Source organism: Silene latifolia, chromosome Y (assembly GCF_048544455.1).
Source record: "Silene latifolia isolate original U9 population chromosome Y, ASM4854445v1, whole genome shotgun sequence".
In the NCBI taxonomy this organism is placed as follows: Eukaryota; Viridiplantae; Streptophyta; class Magnoliopsida; order Caryophyllales; family Caryophyllaceae; genus Silene; species Silene latifolia.
Window position 1 is genome coordinate 105,121,264 of NC_133538.1, and position 27,425 is coordinate 105,148,688.

The 27,425-nt window shown below is 38.2% G+C and overlaps 1 protein-coding gene and 1 non-coding gene across 2 annotated transcripts; one reads left to right on the forward strand and one right to left on the reverse strand.

The window, feature by feature from the left end:
* Window positions 1-8,809: 8,809 nt before the first annotated feature.
* On the forward strand, window positions 8,810-10,673 carry LOC141628673 (uncharacterized). Its single transcript, XM_074441777.1, has 4 exons — window positions 8,810-9,212; window positions 9,450-9,848; window positions 10,126-10,268; window positions 10,314-10,673. The coding sequence occupies exons 1-4, from the start codon at window positions 8,810-8,812 to the stop codon at window positions 10,671-10,673; spliced, it is 1,305 nt and encodes a 434-aa protein (XP_074297878.1).
* Window positions 10,674-13,609: 2,936 nt separating this feature from the next.
* Window positions 13,610-13,716, reverse strand: LOC141634638 (small nucleolar RNA R71). Its single transcript, XR_012539364.1, has one exon. It is a non-coding gene; the product is annotated as a small nucleolar RNA R71 (small nucleolar RNA).
* Window positions 13,717-27,425: the final 13,709 nt, after the last annotated feature.

Here is a 27,425-nt window from a genome sequence, read left to right on the forward strand (position 1 = left end):
CTACTTAAATCGTCCGTGAAAGTGATGAAATACCTATAGCCTTCTCGTGCGGTGATTGACATAGGTCCACATACATCCGTGTGTATGAGTCCTAATAGGTCAGCAGCGCGCATTCCAACACCTTTGAAGGAAATCCGAGTCATCTTGCCGATGAGACATGATTCACACGTGCCAAATGATTGAAAATCAAAGGCCGAGATAGCTCCATTTTTGATGAGCTGTTTTACGCGTTTCTCATTAATGTGTCCCATACGGCAGTGCCATAGATACGTTTGATCTTTGTCACCAACTTTTAACTTTTTATTCATTACGTGTAATATTTCCGTGGTCTGATCTAAAACATAAATTCCGTTCAAGGAGACTGCCTTGCCATAAATCATATCGTTTAAAGAGAAAATGCAAGCATTATTTTCTATTACAAATGAAAAACCAAGTTTGTCAAGTGCAGAAACTGAAATAATGTTTTTCGAAAGACTAGGTACATAATAGCAGTCATATAATGACAACTCAAATCCGCTAGGAAGCTGGATCACATATGTCCCCTTGGAGATGGCAGCCACTCTTGCTCCATTCCCAACACGCAGGTCCACCTCACCCTTTACGAGGGGTTCGATGTTTCGGAGCCCCCGCACATGATTACACAGATGAGAACCACAACCAAAGATCAAGTACCCAAGTTCCGTAACTTGCGTGGTTAATCTCAATCATATGAATAAAAGTAGAAGAGAGAGAAGACATACCAACAGGTTTAACACGACCTGCCTTTAAGTCCTCATGATAAACAGGACATGTACGCCTCCAATGCCCGGTCTTGTGGCAATGATGGCATTCCATGTTTTCATTCTTGCTCTTTGTCGCGCCCGATGAGGTGCTCGACTCACCAGGCCCACTCTTACCGAACCCGACTTCTTGAACTTCGGTTTACCTCTCGCTAGGTTTGCCTGAGCTTTGCCCTTACCTTTCCCTTTGTTTGACACAACGAGAACATCCTGTTTCAAGCTCCCACTGAACTTCATGTCCTTCTCGGTCCTGCGAGAAGGGAGTGCAATTCATGTGGGGTTTTCTTCAAATCATTCATATAGTAATTCGCTCTAAATTGCGAAAAACCATCGTGGAGTGAATGAAGCATGCGGTCGATAACAATGTTCTCGCTGATGTTACAATTAAAGGTCTCCGGCTTCTCGACATTCTCAATCATGCTTTGAGAATGTGTGGGCTAATGGTTGGCCCTTCGAGTCTCGCATCAAAGAAGCGAGTGGTATGCTCATAGGTCACGATTCTCGGTGCTTTCGAGAATTCCTTAGTGAGCGTGGTGAAAATCTTGTTTGCACCATGGGCTATGAAGCATTTCTTCGCAAATTGGATTCCATTGCAAAAATGAGTACGTTTTTAATCGCACCCGCTTCCATACGGAAATCATTAAACTTGGTGATTTCAAAGCGCTCTGCAGCGTGGGACTGGTTTGCGGGAGGGGCTCTAATAGATATTTGAGCTTCCCATCGCAGGCGGCGGCATTCCGTAATGCCGCCTCCCGGTCTCCGAAGTTTGATCCATCATTCTTCGATCGAGTAGACCGATTCATCCGATTCATGAAGATCCGGCCGGACTCACGGTCCAATGTGGCACTTGGCATTGGGTTATCGAGAACCACCATTTGTTATAAGCGATTAAAAAATTCGTGATCTACACTGTAAAAGAAAGAAAAACAAGAACGAAATAAGCAACTCATCGAGGTGATTTAAGTCTATTTAAAATTCATTTTAACATGTAGACTCAATGCACTTGCATAATTGATCTCCCTCAAGAATGATACAAGTGATCCCAAGACTCAATTTCTGTAAATTGATAAGCCAACTGTTTAGCTAATTCTTCCCTAAGAACTCTTGGTCGATAGATTTCCGTAAATCCTATCTATAGTCCACCATAGTCACAGGATCGCATTGACCATAGTGTTGAGATAAAATAGGTCAATCGGTTCCAACTTACCCGACGTAGAAGGGGTCATATTATGCCTACCGACGAAGAAGGGACTCATTGGAGTTTGACCTATAAAGACCGTTCTCAATTTTTGTTTATACGAGGAAGATCCCATCAACTGAATTATAATTCATATTAAGTGAACGAATAACTAGCGTCTGCGTGAATGAATTAAATTTGGGTGATGGCTTAAAAATCGTGTGACATGAGAATGTCAATGAAAACTACCTCGCAACCTCTATATGTGTCAGTTTTCATGCAATAATTAGGTGGTTTGGTTTTTAGGCGGAATATGATGCATATTATCGTTACGAAAAATAAATAAATGAATGCAATACGTAAAAATAAATTCCTAATGTGGCCTATCCTAATAAAAAGAACATAAAACAACTTTGGAATCCACCGTTGGACCCGAGAAGCTTGTCTTGATGTTCCATCTTGATCCAAGTAGCGGGAGTGAGCATCCGGTCTCCGTCTTTAGTCTTCTCAAAATTACAATTAAAATTTACAAATATAAACCTATTTACATTCTAAATAAAAAACTGTAATTGAAAGAAATAAAAAGGGAGATACGAGATCTCAAAATACAACCAAGACCGTGTTCCATCATTACGGTAACACGTTCTACTAAGGCCACACTAAGTTACAACCGTTTGCAAAATTAAATAAATACGTAATTAAAAGCATTCAAATTAAACAAGAACGATAAATTAAAATGCATCAGCTAAAATTTAAATTTATTCGTGACATAATTCCGTAATTATGTTAAATTTATCCAAACCACCAAAGATAATTAAAATTATGTGACAAAACCGCTTCATCAACTTAATTTTAATTCGTGATAATCCGTTACTTTAAATCGTTTTAAAGTAACTTAATTTTACGTGAGTGAACCGTTTCACTATCAAGCGAGAGCATGAAAACCGTTTTATGCATTAAAAAGGGCCGAAAAAGAAAAAACAAAAAAATTTTTTTTTTTTCTTCTGTACTGCTGTACGTGAACAGTACCAGTACCCAAAAAATTTTTTTTTTATTAATTGCTGTATAAAACCGAGAGCATCAAAAATCCAAAAAAAAAAAAATTATACGGCTCAAAGTCGTGAGCAACTAAAGATCAAAACAAAACGGTTTGATAAAACACAATTGCAATTTATTCTAATCCGGATTAAAACAAAATTACAATTGACATGTTCTTCACATATTGTTGTAATTATCGTTTAAAACAACAATTCGCAAAGAACAAAACGAAAACAAACAATAGATCGAATGATCTAACAAAATGTGAGGCACGCAAAACGATGCAATAACGAAAACAAGAAAAACAGGCCGTGAACAAGAGGCCACACGGTTTTCAAGAAAATTTTCGAGACAAAAAAAATTGTGCCACACTAAATTTTATGCAATCATTTTGATGGATCTTTAACATATTGCGATGAATATCGATTACAAAACAATATGCAAAGATCAAAATGAAAACAAAACAAAACCAACCATCACCGTGTATACAAGACACGGATCCCAAGGCACAAAAACAACAAAAAAACGCAGCAAAAAAAAAATTTGGCGAGCCAAAAAAAATTTGTGCCGTGAGAAAAAAAATGCAGCCGTGACAAATTTTTAACCAAAAATTATCGATTCATAAATCGTTTGATGAAAAACACATATAAAAATTTACGTGGCCTCGCTCTGATACCACTTGTGGGGTAATATCCGTATACTACCCTATAAAATTAGGACTATAACGCAAATTTTACATATGATTATTGTCATAAAACGAAAAACATGATAGAACGATAAAGATCAAGGAATAACCTTCGGTCCTAGTGCAATATGGCAATGAGAGATCAAAGTAGACCTCCTCCTAAATGATGCACCCAAGATTGTCCGAGAAATGCCCTTGTGCTAGAATGAATCCTCTAATTGCCTTGCAATATTGAGAGGATTGGTTTTGTGAGTTTCGTTGGATGAGAGATCCGGATTGTTGAGAGGCACTCTTCTCAAAAACCCTAAATTTTTGTCTCAAATGAATTAGGTTTCAAGTGAGGAGAGGCTCTCCCTTTTGTCTCCTTTGGTTCGGTCGTGAGCTATGAGTGGGGAGAGTGGGCTTTCCACTTTCTCTAATTTTTAACTCATGGTACGACCCGAAATGCGCTAAATGTATATGACACGGTTTCATTATAAATCATTCATCGGTTATCGGATATTAAAGCATCAACTAATAATACGGATTAGTTGAATTATTAATACATGTCCGACAAAGACAATATTGTATAATTATATTCAATATACATTTAATTAAATATAAAACGTTTATATTCAATTTTACGAATTAATCGCTTAATTCGCCTTAGCCATTATTATTTAATCCGTATTAAATAAAATATCTCAACATCACATTTTGACTTATTATTAGTCAAATAACTCGGACTAACTGGTTAGTCAATTTTGGCATCTACATGACTGTATTTTCATACCGTCACATCTCTCAAACGTATCCTATAGGTGTGACTTTTAGGGACCAGTTGATCACCGCCATCTGTATGACAATAACGTCAAACTTATCTAGCAATCCAACCGTTATTGATAAACGTGGATCAACTGATAATAATACCAAAAGTATGCCCTTTGATCCTTTTAGAGATTTATAAGTCCTTGCACTAACTGTTAAGGACACCAACCCCAACAGAAGCCATGGGTAGTAATCTACTGATGAGTACCGCTTTTCATGCCGCTACAGATGGATAGACTGAGAGGACTATCCAGACTTTAGAGGACCTCCTCCGTGCTTGTACTTTAGACTTCCACGCTTCTTGGGAGAAGTGCCTACCTCTTGTTGAATTCTCCTACAACAATAGCTATCATACTTCTATCAAGATGTCACCTTATGAAGCTTTGTATGGTAGGAAGTGCCGTAGTCCGGTCAGTTGGGATCAAGTCCAAGATGCTCATGTGTTGGGACCCGATTTGGTGACCGAGACCATCAATCAGGTTCAGATCATTCGAGAGCGTATGAAAACCGCTCAAGACCGACATAAATCTTATGTCGATGTCCGTCGTCGACCACTTGCCTTTGAGGTTGATGATCGAGTATTCCTTAAGGTGTCACCTATGAAAGGGGTGAAACGTTTTGGTGTGAAAGGAAAGCTGAGTCCCAAATACATTAGACCTTTCCGTGTGCTTGAGAAGATTGGTCCCGTTGCTTACCGTTTAGAGTTGCCCCTGAATTTGAGCAAGGTTCATAATGTCTTCCATGTATCTCAGTTGAGGAAGTACATTAGTGACCCGAGCCATGTTATTCAAGAAGAAATCCTAGATTTGGAGCCTAACTTGACTTTGGAAGAAAGGCCAATCCGAATCCTCGAAAGAGCAAACAAGCAACTTAGAAACAAAGTAGTGCCCCTAGTTTGTATCCTTTGGCGTTGTGGAAATGTCGAAGAAGAAACTTGGGAGCCTGAATCTTCTATGTTAGCTAAATATCCCGAACTTTTCTCGTGAGGTAATTCTCTTTCCTTTATCTAATTCTTGTGAGTTTTAGCTATCCTTTCGAGTGTTCCTCTCCTTTTCTTAAATACTCTCCGCATTAGTAGTCCTTGCTTAGTTGTTTAAAAGTCGTAGTTAGAGTTTGGTCATAGCTAGTGGAGTTATTATCCTTTTTATAGAGTTTCGAACTAAAGATTTTTGAAAATGTTTTAATGTTGTCCACTGGTTTTAACGCCAATGAGTGGTAAAGCTCGTTATTGGAGACGTCCGATAATTGGTTTTCTCATTTGTTGGTGTAAAAATTTATATTTTTATGTCTTTGATCTGGAATGTTGACTTTCTTGAACGGCCGACGAGGTTATTCCGTTCCATTGAAAAGACACTTATATTTCATACGTTCATATTTTGAAGATTTTGTTTACTTGATTTTAAAGAGATAGACCTACATATATACAATGTTCGTCCTTCTAAGTTTCGGGGACGAAACTTCTTAAAAGGAGGGATGATTGTAACACCCCGTAAATTTGAAGACCTTTATTATATTTTAAAAGTAATATTTTAAGCTATTTTAATTTAATATTAATTTATTTGAAATAAAATTTATTTGATAAAATATAATCTTATTTTATTCTGAAGAAATGTAATTATTTTTAATAGTTTAGAAATGTTTAAAAGTGATTTAAACTATATTTAAACCTTTTTCCTTTGATAAAATAGATTTCGGATAAAAGTCGTAAAATTGGGATTTTCCCATTTCTTACGGTCGTTGGGTACACGAGTTTGGATATTGGGCATATGAGTACTAAATATTTTAGTAAAATCGTGTTTAAGAACTTTAATATTCTCGGAAATCGCGTTCGACGAATATTTCTAATTACCGTCGAAGCAAACCCAAAACGTAAACAATTGACCACTCCCCATGCCTTATGGACCGGTCACCTCCCCCATTTGTCTTCCTCTTTTAATTTTCATTTCCTCCATAATTCACTCTCTCTATCTTCCTTTCATCAAACACCAAATTCCTCTCAAAATAACCTCGTTACAATCCCTAAAACCACCATAAATCATTCATTTCTCCACCAATTTGCATAAAACTTTGAGATTTGGAATCCTCTCTTCAATCCTCATCTACTAGTAAGCTTTATTTTAATTTCCCCCAATTTTGTTTTAAGGCTCATCTTTTTAGGGTTTCGAATTTAAGCCTAATAATTGTGTTTTTGTTGTTCTTATAGGTGAAAATTTTGAAGATGAGTTAGGTGATTCATATGTGGTTGAAGATGAAGAGTAATTTTGGGTTTTAGAAGCTTTCTCAAATTATTACTTGTCTCTTTGATAGCTTAAGTTAACTATTCCGAGTTACTCGACGATTTAATATCACATAGATGTTGTGTTTGTTGTTTGTTAAGTGTTTAAGTGATTAATAATGTGTTAGTTTCGTTTTTCACATGACTTGTGTTGTTAAAGCTTACTAATTTGTGGTTATTTCATATACTTGAGTATTGAAACGAAATGGGTATTGTTGATTGTTGCTTGAGACGGTATTAAATTGAGCTTGAAACGGATTTTGGTAGAAAAAAGGGAAAAGGGGCGGAAAAACCGCCCAAAACAGCCCGTAATGGGCGCGGCATTACCCGGCAGGCCCGGTTGGTCCGGCCGGGACTTTGACCCGTCACTTTGGGTCGGGTCTTGGGTCTATTGTTTGATGTTTTGGATCTTTTGTTTGCGTATTTATGTATTTTGGTATTTTTGGCATGTGGGTAATCATTATTATGCGAGAATTTAATTGAATTGGATATTTTGTAAGTTGGAATATATTTCCTTATGTTGATAGTCCTTCACATGATAGAAATTGGAAATGGCATGAGAATGATATTGTGATGAATTTTGTGATTTGGGCCAAAGTAGGCCAAGACTCTGAGCTGGGCCAATTTGACCAAATGTGTTTGGTCAAACTAGGTTTAAACCGGTCAGCCTCGATTTGACGAATGACCCGTCACGGGACTAGGGTCAAGGATTTGTCTTTGAGTATGATTGTCTTTTCATATGTTGGTTGTTGGATGAATTGGTTGCCTTATGCTTGAGTCTTGTTGCCTCTTTGCCATTTTAGCTTGCTCTCATGGATTATGGTACTGTTGGTTAGCTAGAATTTGGATTATTATTGATATTGGAGATATTGTTGGATTGTTAGCTGAATATGATCTTGCGTAGCCTTTCATATGCTATGCTAGGGTGTGTATGATCATTTGTGTGTGCAAGTTTGGAATCTTTGCCCCTCTTATGGTTAAGTGGGTGTCCTACTTGTCTTGTGTGGTGTTGGTATCTTAGACCATCGTCATAGATAGGCCCTTATAATATTTGACGAGTGTATGTTCACCGCTTAATATCCTTTGTGTCTTAGCTTGGTGGGTTTATATCCAAGTTAGGGTATGACCTCCTGACGTACTCTTAGAAGTATGTGGTCAGCTTAAGTACTAGCGAACCCTTTGGTGCACTCCTTAGGGGTACTCATGTGTTGTTATCATGGGTCTTAGATGCGGTAGTTTTCCGCATGTCGCTAGGTCTGCGCAGGTTTAGGACTAGGGTGTTTACCGTACCTCTTGGTATAGACTCGAGTTATAGAGTGACTATTGACTATACTAAGAACTTATGCCTGTCTCTAGATATATTGTCCTTTCTTGTTTGATGATTCTATGAATCATAGAAGGTGAGATGCAAGCCGGCTATGGTTGATAGAGTTTGGATTCCCGGATGTTATGTGATTCACATGATAGTGTAGTATGAGTCGGTCTAGTATTCACATGCTAGGACTATGTGTTGTTATATTATTGTTCACATGATAAGCACGATTGTCTAGCCTCTATATGCTAAGGCTATGTGTTATTCATATTCATATTTTTATGTTTACATGTTATATTAATTATGACATTTCGTGGGTCGGGAGAACTCGAGTTACTCCCACCGACCGTGGCTTTCATATTTGTATAAAATGCGATCGACAGGTATGGTGATGCTTATATGGGGTTCATGGACGAGCTAGCGAGCAAAGTAACCTTGGGACTTACTTAGATTTGGTTTTATTTATAGAGACTCTTATACGATTTTTTATGTCACATACATTTTAGGGACATATGTCTCCCTCTTTACATTTGGTTGTATAACTTTGTTATTCGCGACTTTAGCGATGATTATGTTTTGAAACTTTTATTTAGACCTTGTATGTTTTGACACCTTTCAATTTGGATATCTTTATAAGAGGTTCAGGTTTTAAAAATTACAGGTATTTACCCAAATGAACCTATTACAAACATATCCATGCAGTTTTATTCTAGAATTACGTGTTTACTTTTCCGCAATGAATGAGGGTGTCACAACCCATGTCACTCAGTTTAGGCCTATTGCATGTTGCAATGTTCTCTACAAGTGTATATCTAAATTAATTTGCAATAGGCTGGCTGAGGTGTTACCAGAGATTATTAGTCTGAACCAAGGCGGTTTTATCAAAGGTTGGAGTATTATTGAAAACATCTTGATGTGCCAAGATCTTGTCAGGTTGTATAATAGACAAGCCTGCTCCCCAAGGTGTATGTTTAAGATGGATTTAATGAAGGCCTATGACTCAGTTAGCTTGGACTTCTTAAGAGAACTGTTGATTGCTTTTAATTTCCCTAATCAGTTCGGAGAGTTGGTGATAGAATGTGTGATAAGTGCTACCTTTTCTATCTCCTTGAATGGTGAAACTTTTGGTTTTTGCCCTGGTAAGAGAGGCCTTAGGCAGAGGGATCCTATGTGACCACTTTTATTCACTTTGAGTATGGAGTATATGAGTAGAATTTTAAAGTGTGCCACAGAAAAATTGTCATTTCAGTTTCATCCTCTTTGCAAATCACTCAAGTTGACACACTTAATGTTTCCTGATGATTTATTGTTATTCTGTAAGGGGAATGCACACTATATAATGCTCTTGTTAAGGGTCTATTCTGTTTTTTATGAAGCATCTGGACTTAGAATAAATGCTCAGAAGTCTTGTGTGTATTTCAATGGAGTCAGTCCACATCTCAAGAAGGATATCAGGTCCATCTCTGGGTTTATAGAAGGCAAACTACCTTTTAAATACCTTGGGGTGCCCATTACAGCAGGTAGGCTAAAGAAAAAGGATTTTGCACTGTTGATTGATAAGATTGTGGCCAGGCTTAGAAGTTTAGGAGCTAAGAATTTATCTTATGCTGGAAGATTAGTCTTAGTTTCTTCAGTTTTGTCTACAATGCACAATTATTGGGCTGCTATGTTTGTCCTACCCAAAAGTGTGCTCAAGAGATTGATGATATTTGCAGGAATTTCCTTTGGGAGGGTAGCTCAGAGTATGGTAAAGTTCCCTCTGTTGGAGGCAGAAGGTGTGTGTGCCAAAACAGGAGGGGGGTTTAGGTTTAAAACAAACTCAGGTGTGGAATATAGCAATGGTAGGCAAATTGGTTTGGTGGATTTATGTTCAATCAAATAGGTTATGGGTTCAATGGGTGAATCATGTGTATTTAAAAGGCTCTCAATGGCTTGATTATAATCCCTCCTCTGATTGCTGTTGGTATTGGAGGAAAATTTGTGGTGTCAAGGATACTATGAGTGAATGATTTGTTGAGGGTCAGTGGAGTCACAATTCTGGGGTGTATACAGTGAAAGGATGTTATCAATGGTTAAGACTGAAGAGGAATCAGGTGGAATGGTACAGGGCAATCTGGTGTCCTGTAGCTGTTCCAAAGCATAACTTCATTGCCTGGATTATAGCTCATCAGGCTTTGAAGCTGAAGGCTAGGCTGGTACAGTATGGTGTCTGTGCTGATGATCTTTGTTGCATTTGTCAGATGCATACTGAAACACATCAACATCTGTTTATTAATTGCCAGTTCAGTCAAGAACTATTACATAAAGTAGGGAAATGGTTGGGTGCTGACATTAGTAAAGAAGGTAGCATACTTACTTTTGTACGCAGAAGATGGAGTAAGCTAAGGAAGAGCATCACAACAGCTGCAGTTATTGCTTGTTGGTACTTTATTTGGCTGCAGAGAAATGAAGCAAGAATACATCAGTGTGTTACTAGACCAAGCATTGTTGCTAGTCATCTCCAAGAGGTCATTAGAAGTCGTTTCCTTTATTGTAAACCAGTTTGTATCTCTAAAAAAGATGTAAATTGGTTGTCCAAGGTGCAATTAGCTTATCTTTAAAAAACAAAAACACATATACAAAATAAAAATAAAAGTATAAATTAGTTCCCTCTAGGGTTTCCTTGCGAGGGTCTGGCCCCTAGGGTTTCTACCTAGGTTTTGCCCCTGATTATCAGGATTTCAATCATTAGTTCTTAATTTTCAAAGCGTTTTTGTTTTTCTCTTGGCTCTGTGCATCATGGCAGCGTAAACTTTGAAAAATACCTTAAATATTAGTAGTTTATTTGGCTAAGATAAGGAGGAGGGTGGTGAAGAAAGTGAGGCGTTTCTCGATTGGGTGGGAGCGACGGATGATGATGGAGAAAAGCATGGGTTATGTGTTGTTGGGAGATTGTTGACGGAATGAAATGTAAATAAAAAAGCCCTGATCGACACAATGATTAGGGCTTGGAAGACGAAGGAGGGGGTTACGGCTGAAGTGATCGATAAACAGAAGAAATTGTTTACCTTTAAATTTAATTGTGAGGCGAATAAGAAGCGTGTTGATGTGATCAATATTTGAGCATATTTAGTCCTCGAATTAGCCTCGTTCCTATGCTTTTTAGTGCATATTTGGGTCATTTACTATCTTTAGTCCTTTGTTTTTCATATTCTTTGAGGTTTTGTTTCCTTGGTAGGAGAGGAGTGCAAACCTTGCATTTTCATGGCAAAATAGCGCTGAATTGATCGAATCTAATGACCAAGCATCAAAGAGAAGATAAGACTAGAAGGCCTTTGTACATAATGAAGTAGATGGGCAATGATGAAGAATATCCTTCCATCCCCGACAAAATCCCGGAGGATTGTTGGAAGAAGACAAGAAGAAAAGAAGAAAAGGAAGCTGAGGCGGAATCCGCTCATCCCAACCATCGGGACGCCCGTCCAACAGCTCCCCAGGACGCTCGTCCAAGCCACCCAGCCGCTCGTCCAGCAGCTCCCCAATCCGCCCGTCCCAACCCTTGGACGCTCAGATTGTACTCCAGAGGGACACGTCCTCTTCTTCCTTCCATTGGAGATGCGCATATTTTTGGAAGACCAGCTAAAAGGAGACCCGCATCTTTTCTTGAGAGGAGTGATTCCTCAAGGACTTAATCGTCATTTAAGCCCTTAGTAACCCTAATTTGTGCACCTAATCCCCACTATAAATACCCCTTTAGTCTAATTAGATTATCATGTTCATCTTATCAATCTCTAGTGTAGTTTATATTATTCTAAACTCTCTTTAATTTTGTAATCAACTTCTAATCAAATATTAATACAAATCTCATTTCCTTAATTTCCCTTTTGTTCATCCTTTATTTTTGGGTAATTGAAGATTATTTGGGTTTATTAGGAGATTGACAACCTTCCATCAATCATCAAGTACTTCTTTTATTCTTTGCATTATTATTTTAGAATCATCATTAGGTATAACTCTCTTAATCCCTTTTTAATTTTTGTTAATCATCTTCATTTATTCATTATGTTTTGCTTTGTTAATATGATTGACAACCTTGTTAACATGTTAAACTTGATAATGAGTGAGTAGTTTCCTAAACTAGGGTTAATGGGTAATTAGGAGAAATCAACATGGGGTATGATTCATGCTTAATTTAATATGTTTTCATAATTTATTTGCTTGCTTGTTGTGATCTCAATTTATGCACATGTTATGTTTGATGAAATGCGAGACTATGAATCCTTGCATTTTTTACCCATCACTTACCTTTTTAATGAGACTTGTAAGACATAAACCAACTAGAGTCTCATTAGCCCATGCATATAGTTGAGTGGGGAGGATTAAGTCGACTTGTAAGTGTTGTACAATCTAATCGATTCGGCTCCGGGACCGAAACCATCCTAGGATTGTAAGATATAAACCAACTCGATCCTATCACAACAATAATTGCTTGCTTATAATTTGAGAACATGTTTGTGTGATCAATTCCCATGAATCCCCTATGACCCCATGACACCCTAGTGCTTTTAATCAATTGTTTACATCTCATTTTAGTCATCTTGCTTGTTTACTTTAATTGTTATTTAGTTAAGTGATCTTCTTATCTCAACCCAAATCGTGACACCCCTAGACACCACTACTTGCAATCGAAAATCCTACATCAATACCCGTCCCTTGGGATACAACCTTTACTTGCCTCTTTACTAATAGTAGAGTTGTTTGTGAAGTTATAAATATTGTTTTGATCTAGGTGGTCCTAACGACAAGTAACCGAAATCTAAGCTCAAAGCGACCCGACCAAAAATGGCGCCGTTGCCGGGGATGGTGTTTACTTGATTTGATTTTATTTGATTGTTATTAGTTGTGACTTTCTTTGCCTTAGGGAAGTAAAACTCCTCAAGGTTTGTTCTAATTGTTTTCGAGTTGTTTGATATTTTGCATGTCTAGAAGATCACAAGGTAACGTGTTACCCATTGATCACGAAATTCAAAGGACTTTGACAGCCAATAGAAGACTTGCTAGAAACACTTTAAGAGGTATTGGTGAGGTTGTAGATATTCAACCAAATACTATTGAGTTCATCAACCATTTTGCAAGAGAAGGTGAGGAGAACCCAACACAAAATCAATCACACAATCAACCCACAATGCCTAAGTTTTCATCATATTCCATACCAACCGAGGAGAACCTACCCAATGGTACTCCCACACCACAACACTTAACCGGAAATTTCATTGCAAAATCCGCATTTATCCAATTAGTCGAAAGAAGCCAATTTGGAGGGATGCCTAGTGAGGACCCTCATTCCCACATGGAAACTTTTTGTGACTATTGTGATGCGATTTCACAAACCGGAGTGACTCAAGACCAAATTCGATGGGTCTTATTTCCTTTTTCTCTAATTGGCACAGCAAAACAATGGTTGAAAAGCCTTGATAAGGCTACTCTTGGAATTGACTCTTGGAAGAAGTTGGCTCTAGCTTTCTACAAAAAATTCTACCCTCCAGAAAAGACTAACATGCTAAGAGATCAAATTACGGGTTTTAAGCAAAGGGACGAAGAATCTTTGAATGAAGCTTGGGAGTGATTCAAAGGAATTTGTCGCTCATGTCCTCATCATGGACTTAGTGAGTGGTTCTTGGTACAACAATTTTGGAATGGTCTTTATGAAGACTCAAGAAACATTCTCAACATGGGATCAAATGGTCTGTTCACCGAAGTGGACGATAATCAAACTTGGAATAAGATTGAGGAAATGGCGGTCCATAATTCACAATATAGTAGACCTCGCAAGGCTACTAGAGGAGGAAACCTTGAAGTGGACTCTATTACTCAATTGGGTGCACAACTTAGTGCTCATATTGATACCATCAACTTGAAGTTCGAGAAGGCTATGGCTAAACTTGAAGAAGCCTCAAAATCACCAAAGCATCTTGTTAATGCCATGGTGGCATCTTCATCAATCCCAAGTGGGATATGTGAGAATTGAGGAACTTTAGGACATGACCAAAGTGAATGTAGGGGAACAAATGAGAAAGTGAATCCTTTTCAAGCATACAAAAGTGATACCCCTTATTCCAACTATTACAATGAAAACACCAAATTCCACCCAAATCTCTCATACAAAAGCCAAAATGTTCAAAACCCTCAACCAACATACACCCCACCTCCCATGAGAAACCAAAATCAAAGACCCTTTTACAACCAAAACCAAGGTTATTGATGTGAACATTATTTGCGCACATTTAGTCCCTTAATTGAACCCATTTTGCATACTATTATAACATTCCATAGCCATTTTATCCGTCAAATGCTTTCTATTTTGCTTTTCTAGTGCATTTCATATGTTTTGTAGAAAAGGAGATAATAAGGCGGAAATTCCCGTCTTTCGTGCATATTTGGAAGCTTTTTGATGATATTGGATGGACTAGTATGAAGAGGAGGCAAGAATGATGACCAAGGATGTAGAAATAAAGAGTATATAGAAGGATCATAGGGTTAAAAAGCAAAGATGACGAGAAGGAAGGTAATGCAAGAAGAAATTGCTCGGAACCAAACAAAGAGTTGCTCCTTTGGCTCTGAAAGTATGCTATATGGAACGGCGTCGGAAAAAAAGTGATCTAGGCTTTTTAATCACTCCAATAGGAGTCCGGATGAGAAAATGACGTTCGTTTTACAATCCGAGGTCAAACAAAGAAGCTGTCCGCCAATCCGCTCGTCCCGAGACACAAGACGCTCGGATTCCTGGGACACAATCCACCTGTCTTCCCCTCAAGACACTTGGATTCCTGAGATCCAATCCGCCCGTCTTCCCCTCAAGACGCTCGGATTTTTAGACAGAAAGAAAAAATAAATACACAGCCCAGAATCCGAGCGTCCCGAGACCAATCAGCCCGTCTTCCCAACAATCTGCCCGTCTTCCCAACAATCCGCCCGTCTTCCCAACAATCCACCCGTCTTCCTACAATCCGCCCGTCTTCATGCCTTGGACGCTCGGATTCCCTTACAGCAACTTTCGTGTTCTTCTTGTTCTATGAAGGATGCGTATATTTTTCAAAGACCGGCGTAAAGGAGACCGGAGTCTCCCTTGAGACCGGCGATTCCCTACTCAATAATTAGCATTGTTAAATTACTATTTTACCCTTGATTAACCTAATGATGCTATACTATATATACCCCATTTGTAATAATCAAAGGAGGAAGTTTTTCATGAGATTAGAATCAAGTTTCCTTAGATTAAATCAAGCTTTCTTAGATTAGATTAGAATAGATTAATCTCAATCTTTACACAAAACTACACATTAATCTTTCCTTAATTATAGTTCTAGTTTATTATTATTGGGTAATTGAAGATTATTGGGTTATTATTGGAGGATTGACAACCCTTCATCAATCAATCAAGTTTCTTCTATTATTCTTTGCTTTATTATTTGGAATCATCTCAAGTTTGGTATAATTCTTTTACCCTTTACTCTTTATTGTTTATTTCCTCATTCTCTTATCATGTTTACACTTCTTGTTATGTTTGACACCATTAATGACATGTTCTCCATGATAATAAGTGAGTAGTCTCTTAGCTAGGATTAGTGGGTAACTAAGGGAAACCAAACATGGGATTGATTCATGCTTAATCTAATATGTTCACATAATTAATTTGCTTGCTTGTCGTGATGTCAACTTTATGCACATGTTATGTTTAATGAAATGCTAAGCCTATGAATCCTTGCATTTACAACCATCTCTTATCTATTCAACTTGACTTGTAAGATATAAACCAACTCGAGTCTTGTTAGACCATACATAGAAGTTGATTAGGAGGAAAGTAAGTCGACTTGTAGGTGTTGTACAATCTAATCGATTTGGCTCCGGGACCCAACTCTTCCTAAGAACCGTAAGACATAAACCAACTCGATTCCTTCACAACATTAATTGCTTGCAACTTTGTAAACATGTTTGTATGATCAACACCATGAATCCCCTATGACCCCATGACATCCTAGTGCTTTTAGTCATTTGTTTACATTTCTTAGTTCATTGTTTGCTTTACTTTATTGGTTGCATTAGTCTAGGACACAACTACAAACCCAAACAAATTGTGACACGAGCATAAATTGAGATAGATAGACTTAGAACCCAAAGCACACCGTCCCATGGATCGACCTCGACTTAACCACTAACTAGTTGTTTGTTGAGTATTATAAATGTGTTTGATTGGATGTGACCCGACGACATCACCCACATCAAAATGGCGCCGTTGCCGGGGATGGTGCTATGTGATTAAGTTCTTACTTGTTTCTCTATTTTAATTGTGCTTTAACCTTGAGGAACTTGTTCCTCAAGGTTCGTTTTTACCATTTTCTTGTAGTTTCCATGTTTGTAGTTGTATCTTTATCTTGGCTATGATGATGACCCAAGACTTGGTACATGGAGTATGTGGTGGATCTTTTGAGTATGACTATGGGTATGGGGAGTTTGAGGAGCAAGTTAACACAAGCCTACCTTACAACTCATACAATGAAAATCCTAACTACTACCCCAACTTTTCCCACCAAAATCTTCACATCCAATATCAACAACAACCATCCACCCAAAACTCACTTTGCAACCAATTCCAAATGCCACAATATGAGCACTTTCAAACCTACCCACAACAGAAAGATGAGCCCAACTTTGACATTCAAGATATGGTTCTCCAAATGATGGGAGACCAATAAAATTTCTTCACACAAATTCTAGAGGAGAGCCAAAATAGGAACAATGTTCTTCAAAGCATTGTTACCCATGGTGAGGAGTTGGCAATTCGAATTGCCCAAATGAAAGCAACCCAAACAAACACTCCCCACCAATCCTTGAGCATTGAACATGAAGGTGAATTTAAGGCAATGACCTTTGATGAAGAAGATGTGAAGTGAAAAGGGCCAATCTCCTTGAGCTCTTGTGAATATGAAAGTGTGGTATTTGATGATGAAGACATGAGGTTGAGTAAGCCAAATACTCTTAGCCTTTGTGAGTATGAGGGTGTGACATTTGATGTGAACATTGAGGTGTTGGAGAAAGAGTTAATGAAGAGAAGTGACGCCCCTATTTATGATTCATATGGAGAAAGCGATGATGATGCATCTATGGAAGAAGATGATGAGGGAAATATGGACTCAAATGATGAATGGAGTTATGGGATTAGCTTTCTTGAGGAACCCATCCTTGAGAAGTTTGAAGATTGCTTCGATGAAGAGGAGGAATGCCTTCATGAGAACCTTTTCACACCTACTATGGAGCCCATGATAGTTGGAGATGATATTATGGACCTTCTCACGAAACTCAAATCGTCATACAAGAATCACTTAGTGGGGAAGCTCAAAGAAAAGGTTAAGAAGGAGTCTATATGTGGAAATTTGGCATCCACTATCCCAACTCCTAAGACATCCCATCATCAATTCCATGAAAGTTCGCCTTCTATCCTTGGAGAATTGACTAGTCCAAGCATTTGCGTCATCAACTTTGGAAGAAATAGGAGCAACCGGAAAAGCCCTCATGACAAGAATCTCAAGTTTGCTAGTTTTAAGAGCCGGGAAGGCCATCATCACAAAGCAAAAGAGAAGGGGAAGGAGTTCAAAGGGAGATCCCTCATGGATTGGCCCTACTCCATTTTGAAATGGTTCAAGACTTATTCATGCTTACTTGAGGACCATTCACAAACCTTTGATCAACTATTCAGAGCATTGAGCTCCATGGATAATGGAATATGAATGAGTTTGGTGGAGTCCTCCCTCAAACCACCATTTGTAAGATACCCTTTCCCTTGACCTTGCATATACATTTAGCTTGCATTTGTATTATATTTCATATTGCATTTACATTAGTTAGTTCATATAGTATAGTTGCATTGTAATATATTTCATATGATTCATGTAGATAGTTGCATATAGACTAGAATTCATGCATAGTCACTAATGGCCAAACATATTCTTTTCTACACTAGAGATAGTGTTTAAATCGGTTTGGGGAGGTTTGATCATAAGTGACCATAGTTTACTAGAAATCATGCATCATATAATATAGTCTAGATTACATTCATTTGTTATATATGTCATATAGAATTGCATTTAGTTAGACCATGCATTCATTTATACCATATCATTGCATTTGTACTTTATTACATAAAATTAAAAATCCAAAAACATGTTTTCCTTTTTTCCTACTCTTACATGTACATTGAGGACAATGTCCAAAATAAAGTGGGGGATGGGAATTTATATTCCAAAAACACATAAAAATTGAAATTTTTTGAAAAATACAAAAATATGTCTTTTTATTTAATAAACATAAAAACCATAAAAAATTGAAAAATTGAAAATTCCAAAAACAAGTTCATTTCCTTTGTAGTGTAGTCTTGTATATATTGTTTGTATATATTATGTTTGTCTATCCTTGTTCACATTGATCGACTACGCCACATCCGAGACATGAGGATATTGAAGACCGCATGGTATGATCTTTCCAATCTCCTTTTTCTTCTTTATGTTAATGATTATGTGGCTTTATTTTGATTGATGCGATATAAACAATGTAAATTTAGGACTTGCATTTAGATTATTTGGCATACTAGTTGGTAGAAGCATATGCATTAGGATGTATAAATGTTAGTTGCATCATGGCATATAGTTTGCATGTTAGAAAAATTTTGTGAAACCGTCTATTTGGGAAGCTTGACAAGTGTATATAGACCCTAGTAGATACTTTTTCTTCTTAAAACTTTGCTTGTTAGAATACTTGTAAAACACCCTATGATGTGTCATGCTAGTATCCTTTGGCCCATGGATTAAGGCCTAGTCAAGAGTACCTTGTGGTGTGATAACTCCTTGGCTACCGTTTATTCTAAGGTGACCCTTGAAACCATGCAACCCTCATTCATCCATGTTCTACCATATATTTTGTCATCAAAGGGAATGGGCACAAAAATTGTTCAAAAATTTGAGTTCAAGAAAAGAAAAGAAAAGAAAAAGTTTGCAAAATGCATCAAAACAAAAAAGGTCAAAAATAGAACTCCTATGCTTCAAATATAAGGCACCCTCACTACATATGGGGTGACTTTGAAAATGTTCAAAAGAAAATGCAAAAAGTCGAAAGTTGTCAAGCATTGAAATGCCAAAAATCAAAAGAAATGGCAGAAAGAAAGTGCTCTCGAATGTTATATGCCACAAGAAATTGGGGAAAAAAACAACAACAAAGCAAACTCCCAAATGAAACTCAAATACTATCGATCCCTTTATCCATCGTATCCATTTTTGTGCATGGTAGAGAGGGGACGGCCCTTCTTCTTGTCTAGGCGAGAAGGGGAATTCCGCGATCCTCCAGTGTTTCTAACACCATAGGGAGTCTATTCTTGACAAAAGCATTTAACGATTGAGGACAAAGGTACCCTAGCTTGACACAACTTGGAGGTGATTTATTGGTATCCTTCTAGGCTTAGTAGTTTGAAGAAATTGCATCTATGAAGGAATGTGTACCCCTTGAGTTGCTTCCCCTTTAGATATTTTCCGCCACTTAGATAAGGAAAGTGGTTATTCATTTGTAGATGCATCCATTACTTGATTTTGTGGGCTTAATTCTTGGATGTGTCGCCATTTTGGCAAGACCCACCTTGCCTTGCAAGAAAGTATCCTACCTCATGGTTGTCTTGTTGTGAGTTTAAGGGGCGGAGTGAGACCCGCTAATTGTCTCATATCGGCTATATTAGTAGGTTAGTTTAAATAAAGGTCTAGTTTTTGTCACCTCTTTACTCGGGACGAGTAAAGGTTTGGTTTGGGGATATTTGATGTGAACATTATTTGCGCACATTTAGTCCCTTAATTTAACCCATTTTGCATACTATTATAACATTCCATAGCCATTTTATCCGTCAAATGCTTTATATTTTGCTTTTCTAGTGCATTTCATATGTTTTGTAGAAAAGGAGATAATAAGGCGGAAATTCCCGTCTTTCGTGCATATTTGGAAGCTTTTTGATGATATTGGATGGACTAGTATGAAGAGGAGGCAAGAATGATGACCAAGGATGTAGGAATAAAGAGTATATAGAAGGATCATAGGGTTCAAAAGCAAGGATGACGAGAAGGAAGTCAATGCAAGAAGAAATTGCTCGGAACCAAACCAAGAGTTGCTCCTTTGGCTCTGAAAGTATGCTATATGGAACGGCGTCGGAAAAAAAGTGATCTAGGCTTTTGAATCACTCCAATAGGAGTCTGGATGAGAAAATGACGTACGTTTTACAATCCGAGGCCAAACAAAGAAGCTGTCCGCCAATCCGCTCGTCCCGAGACACAAGACGCTTGGATTCCTGGGACACAATCCGCCCGTCTTCCCCTCAAGACGCTCGGATTCCTGAGACCCAATCCGCCCGTCTTCCCCTCAAGACTCTCGGATTGTTAGACAGAAAGAAAAAATAAATACACAGCCCAAAATCCGAGCGTCCCGAGACCAATCAGCCCGTCTTCCCAACAATCCGGCCGTCTTCCTACAATCCGCCCGTCTTCATGCCTTGGACGCCCGGATTCCCTTACAGCAACTTTCGTGTTCTTCTTGTTCTATGAAGGATGCGCATATTTTTCAAAGACCGGCGAAAAGGAGACCGGAGTCTCCCTTGAGACCGGCGATTCCCTACTCAACAATTAGCATTGTTAAATTACTATTTTACCTTTGCTTAACCTAATGATGCTCTACTATATATACCCCATTTGTAATAATCAAAGGAGGAAGTTTTTCATGAGATTAGAATCAAGTTTCCTTAGATTAAATCAAGCTTTCTTAGATTAGATTAGAATAGATTAATCTCAATCTTTACACAAAACTACACATTAATCTTTCCTTAATTATAGTTCTAGTTTATTATTATTGGGTAATTGAAGATTATTGGGCTATTATTGGAGGATTGACAACCCTTCATCAATCAATCAAGTTTCTTCTATTATTCTTTGCTTTATTATTTGGAATCATCTCAAGTTTGGTATAATTCTTTTACCCTTTACTCTTTATTGTTTATTTCCTCATTCTCTTATCATGTTTACACTTGTTGTTATGTTTGACACCATTAATGACATGTTCTCCATGATAATGAGTGAGTAGTCTCTTAGCTAGGATTAGTGGGTAACTAAGGGAAACTAAACATGGGATTGATTCATGCTTAATCTAATATGTTCACATAATTAATTTGCTTGCTTGTTGTGATGTCAACTTTATGCACATGTTATGTTTGATGAAATGCTAAGCCTATGAATCCTTGCATTTACAACCATCTCTTATCTATTCAACTTGACTTGTAAGATATAAACCAACTCGAGTCTTGTTAGACCATGCATAGAAGTTGATTAGGAGGAAAGTAAGTCGACTTGTAGGTGTTGTACAATCTAATCGATTCGGCTCCGGGACCCAACTCTTCCTAAGAACCGTAAGACATAAACCAACTCGATTCCTTCACAACATTAATTGCTTGCAACTTTGTAAACATGTTTGTATGATCAACACCATGAATCCCCTATGACCCCATGACATCCTAGTGCTTTTAGTCATTTGTTTACATTTCTTAGTTCATTGTTTGCTTTACTTTATTGCTTGCATTAGTCTAGGACACAACTACAAACCCAAACAAATTGTGACACGAGCATAAATTGAGATAGATAGACTTAGAACCCAAAGCACACCGTCCCATGGATCGACCTCGACTTAACCACTAACTAGTTGTTTGTTGAGTATTATAAATGTGTTTGATTGGATGTGACCCGACGACGTCACCTAACAGTTATAAAAATCAAACTCCATACAATCAACAAAATGACCAAGGATTTGATGCTCAAAAAGCGATCCTCCAAATGCAAAAGAATCAACAAGAATTTTTCACTCAAATACAAAAATATAGCCAAGCAAAAGACATCATCATCAACAACATCCTAGCCCACACAAAAATGTTGGAAACTCAAATAACCCAACTAGCATCTTCAAACTCTCAAAGACAAAAGGGGCAATTACCACCTCAAAGTAATCCCCCAAGACATGAAACGGTTAGTGCCATTCACTTGAGGAGTGGTACGAGATATGAAGGACCAACGAAGCAAGTTGAGGTTGAAGTTGTGGAAGCTAGTGACAAGGAAAGAGTTGTGCAAAACTCTAGGGAAGAAGAACCCACCAATCAAGAAGTTTCAAAGAAAAGTGAAGAAACGGCCAAAGAGAAGGAGCCCATTATGATTAGACTTCCATTCCCGAGTCGTCAAGCTAAGCCTAAGTTTGATAACCAACTTGGAAAATTTATGGAGATTGTGAAGAATTTAGAAGTCTCGATTCCTTTCACGGAATTGATCAATCACGTTCCGGCCTATGCAAAGTACATGAAGGACATCCTTACGAAGAAGAAATCAATCCAGAAGATGGAGACTATTGCCTTCACTAAGGTGAGTAGTGCCATCCTTCAAGGGAGCTCACCTTCAAAACTCAAGAATCGGGGAAGCTTCTCCATTCCATGCACTATTGGTGACACTACAATCAACAAAGCTTTATATAACCTTGGGGCAAGTATTAGTGTCATGCCATATTCGGTAAGCAAGAGGCTAGGAATGGGAGAACTCAAATGTACCAACATCACGCTTCAAATGGCGGATATATCAACAAAGACACCTTTAGGGGTATGGGAAGATGTTCCCGTGAGAATTGGAAAATTCTTCATCCCGGTGGTTTTTGTTATTGTTGACATGGAAGAAGACTCCAACATTTCTATTATCTTAGGAAGACCTTTCTTGCACACCGCGGGAGTGGTGATCGATGTAAAGCATGGAGAAATCACCCTTGAAGTGGGAAATGAAACCATCACTTTCAATCTTGACAAGACCATGAGAGCTCCCCGATTGCATGAGCAGTGCTTTATGGTTGATCACTATAGCCGGAAGGATGATATGAAGAAGTTGGAATGGAAAAAGAAAGTGGATGATGCTCCATCAAAAGAGCAAGCAAATAGCAACAATGAGAGCTTGAAAATCTCACTCATGACAATTGAAGAAGATGGCCTCATTGGCCAAGACAAGAAAGAAGGAGAGTTGTCTCTATCAACTCAAGAAATTTTTAATGATCAAGTAGATGAAGTTTGCGGTCTTTGGGATGATGAGTTCAAAGGGATATTCAATCCCTATATTGGTAATGCTAGAATCAAGACCATCACGGAGAACAACAAGTGCAAAAATATATTGAGGACCTTTATCATGATAATGAGCAAGCTTTCGACTACTTCTTCAAGGTGTTGAGTAACATCAACAACACCTTGAACATGCCCTCTTGACATCTCACATTGGATGCGAGTTTGGTGGAGTCCCCCTAAACCACCCTTTGTAAATATTCTAACTCCCTAACTTGTATTTCAATTATTACATTGCATTTTTGTCATTTTTGGGTTTGTATTTTTTTGCCTTGATCAATATATTCATCATTTTGAGTGAAGTGAGGGAGGGACTTATGATTTTATTGATGTGTAGTGCTTTACCTTAGTGTGGGGATAGTAATTGCCTAGGCTATTCATACCTTTGTAGTGCCCCTACAATGAAGAACATGAGAAGTGAAGAATGAAAATGACACGGGTTACGAAGTACCCACGGATAGACCTGAATCCGTGTGGTCAAGGAGGAATCCGAGCGTCCAAATGGACAATCCGCTCGTCCTGAAGATCCGAGCGTCCAAAGTCACCAGACGCTCGTCTGGTAGAGCTGCAGAATATAAAAAACTGGTCTGTAAAAGAATCCGAGCGTCTCAGCTGAGAATCCGCTCGTCTCATTCTGGACGGCCGTCCTTCACAAAAGAAGCTCGTCTTTTTAATGGCAAAAATCTGGGATTTTCTCTGTAAAGTCATTCGAGCGTCCACCCAGAAAGAAGCTCCTCCCTACCCAGGAATCCGCTCGTCTTAGAAGCAAGACGCTCGTCCTGTGGCGTCTTTTCCTGAGCCAAACATTGAAGAATCTGCCTGTCCCGATGCCTGGTCCGCTCGTCCTCTGCTGCACTTTCAAATATAACGGTTCATTAAACCCCTTTCTCCTATTCATTCTCATTTCTTCAACACACAAACACTACCCACTACCCAAAAACCCCAAAAACCCTCATCCTCTCCATCAACAAAATCAAATTTCCTCAACCAAACTCAACCAAATCAAATCCAAACTTCCTCACAACAAAAATGAAAAGAAAAGTAAAAAAGTTTGCAAATTGCATCAAAAGAAAAGAGAAGTGACAAAAATAAAAACTCCTATGCTTCAAATATAAGGCACCCTCGTTACTAATTGGGGTGACTTTGAAAATGTTCAAAAGAAAATGCAAAAAGTTGAAAAGTTGTCAAGTATTGAAAAGCCAAACATCAAAAGAAATGGCAAAAATAAAATGTTCTCAAATGTCAATTGCCACAAGAAATTGGGGAGAAAAACAACAACAAAAAGCAAAATCCCAAATGAAACTCAATTATTATTGATCCCTTTATTGGTATCCTTCTAGGCTTAGTAGTTTGAAGAAACCATATCTATGAAGGACTGTGTACCCTTGAATTGCTTCCTCTTCAGATAATTTCCGCCACTTAGATGAGGAAAGTGGCTATTCTTTTGTAGATGCATCCATTACTGGATTTTGTGTGCTTTAATGCTTGGATATGTCGCCATTTTGGCAAGACCCACCTTGCCTTGCAAGAAGGCATCCTACCTCATGGTTGTCTTGTTGTGAGTTGAAGGGGTGGAGTGAGACCCGCTAATTGTCTCATGTCGGCTATATTAGTAGGATAGTTTAAATAAGGGTCCTAGTTTTGTCACCTCTTTACTCGGGACGAGCAAAGGTTCGGTTTGGGGATATTTGATGTGATCAATACTTGAGCATATTTAGTCCCCGAATTAGCCTCGTTCATATGCTTTTTAGTGCATATTTGGGTCATTTACTATCTTTGGTCCTTTATTTTGCATATTCTTTGAGGTTTTGTTTCCTTGGTAGGAAAGGAGTGCAAACCTTGCATTTTCATGGCAAAATAGAGCTAAATTGATCGAATCTAATGACCAAGCATCAAAGAGAAGACAAGACTAGAAGGCCTTTGTACATAATGAAGTAGATGGGAAATGATGAAGAAGATCCTTGCATCCCCGACAAAATCCCGGAGGTTTGTTGGAAGAAGACAAGAAGAAAAGAAGAAAAGGAAGCTGAGGCGGAATCCGCTCGTCCCAACCATCGGGACGCCCGTCCAACAGCTCCCCAGGACGCTCGTCCAAGCCACCCAGCCGCTCGTCCAGCAGCTCCCCAATCCACCCATCCTGACCCTTGGACGCTCGGATTGTACTCCAGAGGGACACGTCCTCTTCTTCCTTCCATTGGAGATGCGCATATTTTTGGAAGACTAGCTAAAAGGAGACCCGCATCTTTTCTTGAGAGGAGCGATTCCTCAAGGACTTAATCGTCATTTAAGCCCTTAGTAACCCTAATTTGTGCACCTAATCCCCACTATAAATACCCCATTAGTCTAATTAGATTATCATGTCCATCTTATCAATCTTTAGTGTAGTTTCTATTATTCTAATCTCTCTTTAATCTTGTAATCAACTTCTAATCAAATATTAATACAAATCTCATTTCCTTAATTTCTCTTTTGTTCATCCTTTAGTTTTGGGTAATTGAAGATTATTTGGGTTTATTGGGAGATTGACAACCTTCCATCAATCATCAAGTACTTCTTTTATTCTTTGCATTATTATTTTGGAATCATCATTAGGTATAACTCTCTTAATCCCTTTTTAATTATTGTTAATCATCTTCATTTATTCATTATGTTTTGCTTTGTTAATATGATTCACAACTTTGTTAACATGTTAAACTTGAAAATGAGTGAGTAGTTTTCTAAACTAGGGTTAATGGGTAATTAGGGGAAATAAACATGGGGGATGATTCATGCTTAGTTTAATATGTTTTCATAATTTATTTGCTTGCTTGTTGTGATCTCAACTTATGCACATGTTATGTTTGATTAAATGCGAGCCTATGAATCCTTGCATTTTTTACCCATCACTTACCTTTTTAATGAGACTTGTAAGACATAAACCAACTCGAGTCTCATTAAACCATGCATATAGTTGAGTGGGGAGGATTAAGTCGACTTATAGGTGTTGTACAATCTAATCGATTTGGCTCCGGGACCCAAACCTTCCTAGGATTGTAAGATATAAACCAACTCGATCCTATCACAACAATAATTGCTTGCTTATAATTTGAGAACATGTTTGTATGATCAATTCCCATGAATCCCCTATGACCCCATGACATCTTAGTGCTTTTAATAAATTGTTTACATCTCATTTTAGTCATCTTGCTTGTTTACTTTAAATGTTATTTCGTTTAATGATCTTCTTATCTCAACCCAAATCGTGACACCCCTAGACACCACTACTTGCAATCGAAAATCCTACATCAATACCCGTCCCTTGGGATCCGACCTTTACTTGCCTCTTTACTAATAGTAGAGTTGTTTGTGATGTTATAAATATTGGTTTGGTCTAAGTGCTCCTAACGACAAGTAACCGAAATCTAAGCTCAAAGCGACCCGACACGTGTGCTAGAGGAGCAGCCATGGCATTTCGAGAGGCATGTGCTGCTTTTGGAAGATCTAAGGGAGGATGTTATTCCCACATAGGAACCGTTATTCTTCTTTCCCATTTGGGTGCGTGTATATAACCTTCCCATTGTTGGTCGTGTTGGGAAATGTGTCCTCAACAATAGTGCGATCACATGATTTAAATATCATAATTAAATCTCAAATTAAGAATACGTGAGGGATGATTCTTTATACAGTCGACTGACCGTCATTAATCGGTAATGATTATGTAATACTCCGTATTTATGAGTCTTTGGGTACTCTATCGAGTAGGCCTTACTCTGTCGAGTAAGGGTAAGTTGTGTTTTAGAATAGGTTCTGACCTGTTGGGTACTCGATCGAGTAGCTGGGGTACTCGATCGAGTAAGGGGGTACTCGATCGAGTACCTTGGGTACTCGATCGAGTGTCCGGTTTATCGGGGGAGTTTTCTCGGGTTTTGTTAATTATGCGATTAAGGTATTTAAACATATTCGTCATTGTTTTAATTCACTTTTACAAAACCTAAAACCCTGTTTAAGAGAGAAAGCAGCCACTTCATCTTCCTAATCGCACTCTTAGCAATTCCCGGAGTTCAGACGGTCGGTTCTTGTCGTTTTTCGTGTCGTTGGATTCCTTGCGTCGAGGGTAAGCTTTTAATATAGTTTTTATAATGTGTTGTTAAGATTGGTTAAACCCTAATTTAGGAATTGG